The sequence below is a fragment of the Lactuca sativa genome, chromosome 7 (genome assembly GCF_002870075.4).
Source record: "Lactuca sativa cultivar Salinas chromosome 7, Lsat_Salinas_v11, whole genome shotgun sequence".
NCBI lineage: Eukaryota > Viridiplantae > Streptophyta > Magnoliopsida > Asterales > Asteraceae > Lactuca > Lactuca sativa.
Window position 1 is genome coordinate 51,851,309 of NC_056629.2, and position 5,336 is coordinate 51,856,644.

A 5,336-nucleotide genomic window follows, 5' to 3' on the forward strand; every position below is an offset into this window, starting at 1 on the left:
ATGATGAGCACATGCACATATTGGAGATTATTCGTTGTTACATGGTATCTTCAAGCACATCTATGATAAAATTATTTTGCAAGTCACTCACACTTCATACTAAGCTTATTTGGTCTTTAATTGATAACTTTATTTGACGAGTGGATGAAAGATCGTAGGGTTGACATAGGTTTTTTTTTGCTTTGTTTTTTCTGATGTTTTGTCACTTTTGTTTTTCAATTTGGTGATATATGTTGTTTTTTTTTTGGTTTTAGATTGTAAACATTTCTTTTGTTTAAATATAGAAAAACTTCACCTTCATATATATCTTAGTCATTATTTAATTATCTTTGTCATTTTAAAATATATAAAACTTTCACCTTCATCTATATCCGGATCATTTTTTATTATTGTTTGCATTTTATTTATTTATTTATAACATTGTCACAATGACAATGAATTATACTAAAATATTTATTACTTATCGATTGAATGATTAAAATATTAAAGATTTTGTTTAGTATTTCATTTGATATAAAGTTTTCTTTAATATTTATTTTAGTTGTTTACTTATAACATTGTTATTATGAATCATATTGAATAGCATAAGAATGTTTGTTACTTATTGACTGAATGATTAAGATATTTATTTTAGTATATTTTTTAATTAAAACATAAAACTATTGTATATAGTACTAAATAACATAAAAATGTATTGATCCCATAAGGAAAATATTCCACATTACAAAATAATATAAGAAAAAATTGATTCTCATTAAAAAATAGATATCGTTCCTTGATTAAAAATTGGGAATTCAATAGCTATTTTTTACATAACATGGAATAATCAAAATTAAGAAATAAATATAAGAACCATATTTGATTCAATTTTAATGGAACAGTCTTAACAGATTCAACATCAAACATATACATTGAGAGTCTAAACACATTCTATGCAATTATTAGATGTATTAACTTTTATTTATATTTATATGAAACACAAGCCCGGTCTAGACGGTGAGCAACACGGGCAGTTGTATAGGGTCAATGTTTTTAAGAGACCTAAAATTCTTAGAATATATGTTATATATATAAAGAAAAAAATAAAATTATCTAAAAATGCTAGGAAAACTATTTTTCATTTAGTTGTTTTTATAATGTTATGGCTATATTTTTGTTTTTTAATATTAATAGTGAATTTTATAACGGTTTGTTTATTTTAAACTTTAGAGACCCATTTTTTCTTTACCTCATGAGCCCACTATATCTTTGGATCGGTCTAAAACATTTACATGACTTTTAGATAGATTCAATGACCATCTCCGGAATTAAATAACTTTTGGGTTGTTTCAACAACCATCTTCAACAATCATAAATGAAAAAATATCTAAAATTTTTACCTTTTTCATAAAAGAAATCCAATATTCTAATATATAGGTACTATTTTTATTTGAGGATAAATAAATAAAATGATTTTATTTAAATATTATTTGTATCCGAACTTTAAAAAATCTATTTATAAAATCAAATTAAACAACCTGTATTTGTATTTTCATGACTTAGTAGACCATCTACTAAGACAGACAATGACACAAATTCTTAAATTTGCCAGAAATTGTCTGTATTAGATAATGCCAGAAACTTGTTGATAAACAAAGTCTTCTTGGCTAAACTTGATGCACAAGAAAACTTGATATACAAGATAAATATAATAACGATAATACTAGTCTAATATCTAATAATCTAATAAAGTTGTCGTGATTAATTGATCCCAGTGCTTATATTATTTCATTACAGAATTGTTAAAAACGAAAAGATTTATGAATATTCTCAATTAATAGATTTTGAATTTTTTTCATATAACCCTTTCTTTTTGATGAGATGTATATGTTAAATTGATTACTTGAATTCAAATAAACAAATAATTTGTATCAAATACTTCCTACATAAGGAAAAATTCTTGTTGAATTGGATAAATATAATACTATAAACTATAATACTCCAGTCGAATTGTTACACTGAGATTGAAACATCATAGGATACCTCAATCCCTCTCCAAAACAATAAAACCAAGGGTAAATAGGTAAAATCAAGTAAATTAAAATAGCAAAAGTTTCCTTATTCATACAACCCCTCTCCGAAACAATATAACCAACTAACCAAGGGTAAAATGGTAAACTCATGTAAAATGAAATAATAAAAGTTTCCTTATTGATACAACCCGTCTCTTCTATAAATTGGTAAACATTTATTTTCTTTATTCCACAAAGAAAACAAAACACTCACTTTCTTTAGGGCTTTGATAAACCCTAAAACCTTCCATACACAATCGTTTACTCAAATCTTCCGATCAGTTTCGTCAATTTCACAAGGTAACTTGATTTCATTCGGCTTTTTATTATTCAATCTGCTTTTACATATATCAATCTATATATCTGCATGTGAATGATGCTCTTGGTTTAGTTTAACGAGCGATAGAAGCTTGTTCCTTTTTTCGAGTTCGTATATTAGTTGCAAGCCTATTCTGGAGGAGATTGAGGTTATGTTACAGGAATTTATGATACCATTGTTCTAGATTTAGATTGAGATAATTACCAAAGAAAATTGAAGTGTGGGAAGCTGGTATGATAATCCGAGCGTTAGATGTTTGCTTTTCAAACTACCAGAGAAAATTGTTATGTTAGTCGGAGAATGTAATGAGAGAGTTTTACGTGACGTGTGAGTTCATGCAACTCGCTTCAAACAAATTTTACTAGGTTTAGTGTAGAATTTTGTGAAGAAACAGGAAAAATTAGAGTTAATGTATAATTTGGTGCTAACTATTTTTATCTGCCTTTCGTTATCTGAGAAGATGTATTTTGGGGAAAAAGGAGATTTGTGTTTAATATTGTTTCTTTTGCTTAAGAGTGATTATCGCTGTTATTATTGCAGTCATGGCGACTATGGTTCATGAAGGATCTCATTTTGATGTGGGTCAATTTGATTCAAAGATGAACGAGCTGTAAGTGTCCCTCCTCCTATAATCCAACTGCTAATTGAATATGAGAAATTAGCAAGGTTAATCTTTCATATGCTAATAATTTATTTATTATACAGGCTTTCATCTGATGGACTTGACTTTTTCACATCATATGATGAGGTTTATGATAGTTTTGATGCTATGGGTTTGCAAGAAAACCTTTTAAGAGGCATCTATGCATATGGTAAGTTTGACTTTTCATCCTTGTTTACTTTCACAATTTGTTTGAACAATGGAGATAATAATAATCTTCTATGTAGGTTTTGAGAAACCATCTGCAATTCAACAAAGGGGAATTGTCCCCTTCACCAAGGGCCTAGATGTAATTCAACAAGCTCAATCTGGAACAGGAAAAACAGCAACTTTTTGCTCTGGTATCCTTCAACAACTTGACTACAATATGGTGGAGTGTCAAGCCTTGGTTTTGGCACCTACACGTGAACTAGCACAACAGATTGAAAAAGTCATGCGTGCCCTTGGGGATTACCTTGGTGTCAAAGTCCATGCGTGTGTAGGTGGGACCATTGTACGCGAGGACCAGAGGATTCTCTCAGCTGGGGTCCACGTTGTTGTGGGGACACCTGGACGTGTGTTTGACATGCTGCGTAGACAGTCTTTAAGGTCTGACTACATTAAGATGTTTGTTCTTGATGAAGCTGATGAAATGCTCTCAAGGGGTTTCAAAGATCAGGTTTGATTTCTAATTCTTTACTAAAAATCAAATCTTGATTACTTTATCTGATTCTTAATTATCATCTGAATAACGGGTTTGTTTCTTTTTAGATTTACGACATCTTCCAGCTGCTTCCACCAAAGGTTCAAGTTGGGGTGTTCTCTGCAACAATGCCACCAGAGGCACTTGAGATCACAAGAAAGTTCATGAACAAACCAGTGAGGATTCTTGTGAAAAGAGATGAGTTAACCCTAGAAGGAATCAAACAATTCTATGTGAATGTTGAAAAGGAAGATTGGAAACTCGAAACACTCTGTGATCTTTATGAAACCCTGGCAATCACTCAAAGTGTCATCTTTGTGAACACTCGCCGGAAGGTTGACTGGTTGACTGACAAAATGAGAAGCCGGGACCACACAGTGTCAGCTACACACGGTGACATGGACCAGAACACGCGTGACATAATCATGCGGGAGTTTCGGTCTGGATCCTCACGTGTCTTAATCACTACAGACCTTTTGGCCAGGGGTATTGATGTCCAACAGGTTTCACTTGTTATCAATTATGACCTTCCTACCCAACCTGAAAACTACCTTCATAGGATTGGAAGAAGTGGGAGATTTGGAAGAAAAGGTGTTGCGATTAATTTTGTGACATTGGATGATGCCAAGATGTTATCGGATGTTCAGAAGTTTTATAATGTGGTTGTTGAGGAGTTGCCTTCAAATGTTGCTGATTTGATTTGAATTTCTGACAAGGTGTATGTATAGCCTTGCTTTCTTTTTGGATTCTAATTGGTGTTCTTTTGAAGTTATTAGGGAGTTTTGGTTCATGTTACTTTTAGCTTTTAGCTTAATAGTGTCAATTAAAACACACATAAAACCTATATTAGACATCTAAATGAAAATCGATTAGTTATCTACCAAAGAAGATAGAGAGTTGCATATACTAGAAACAGTCACTACTAATATTTAACCAAGTAACATTGCAAAACTCTCACGATGCTTAAGAATTTGTCTATGATTTTTTTATGGCAATTTGATCGAGAAAGTACATTAGAAGAGAGAGAGAGAGAGAGAGAGCTATTTTTTATGGCAATTTGGTCAACCCATGTCTATGTTACTCTACAACCATGACTTGATATATGTACAAAAGTCAACACAAAATAAAAATCCATTCAACAAGAAAGATTCATCGCAGTTATATTTCATTGGTAGCATTTATGCATTCATTCAAGTGCATGATGGTACTAATTGACCATACTAACCTCAACAAGAAAGATTCATCATTCATCGCAATTATATTTCATTGGTCACTATAATTTTCAAAAATGATTGCTTGGGTATTTTATCAACAGAAAAAAAAAACCTACAATATGCTGGTAAGATAGAAGGTTTTTTTTTTTTTTTATTTATTTACAAAAAAATTGTAGAAATTGAAGTAAAAGCACAATAAGTCGATAATAAAATGAAAATATATTGCTATCTATTACAGTTAAGCCTTTTTATCTGTTTATTATTACATCTTTTAATAATTTGTCGTACATGTATGGTAACAAGTAGTGTTTTGTTGAATCAAACGTTTCACGAATTGGAAAAGCAAAAGTGAAACGATCATTTTCCTTTTGTTTTACTTCTTTCTTTTCTTTTTTTGCTTTTAGTTGTT

General features: G+C 30.7%; 1 protein-coding gene across 1 annotated transcript; it reads left to right on the top strand.

Moving 5' to 3' along the window:
• Positions 1 to 2,201: 2,201 nt before the first annotated feature.
• LOC111905496 (eukaryotic initiation factor 4A-15) lies at positions 2,202 to 4,508 on the top strand. Its single transcript, XM_023901180.2, has 5 exons — positions 2,202 to 2,351; positions 2,911 to 2,980; positions 3,076 to 3,182; positions 3,259 to 3,689; positions 3,782 to 4,508. The coding sequence occupies exons 2-5, from the start codon at positions 2,913 to 2,915 to the stop codon at positions 4,415 to 4,417; spliced, it is 1,242 nt and encodes a 413-aa protein (XP_023756948.1). The 5' UTR covers positions 2,202 to 2,351; positions 2,911 to 2,912; the 3' UTR covers positions 4,418 to 4,508.
• Positions 4,509 to 5,336: the final 828 nt, after the last annotated feature.

What these genes read in the sequence shown, in the direction of transcription:
- LOC111905496 (XM_023901180.2), top strand. Translation starts at nt 2,913, where the DNA reads ATGGCGACTATGGTTCATGAAGGATCTCATTTTGATGTGGGTCAATTT. An exon ending in GATTCAAAGATGAACGAGCT is followed by an intron (nt 2,981 to 3,075) that starts GTAAGTGTCCCT and finishes TTTATTATACAG; the next exon opens with GCTTTCATCTGATGGACTTG. An exon ending in AAGAGGCATCTATGCATATG is followed by an intron (nt 3,183 to 3,258) that starts GTAAGTTTGACT and finishes TCTTCTATGTAG; the next exon opens with GTTTTGAGAAACCATCTGCA.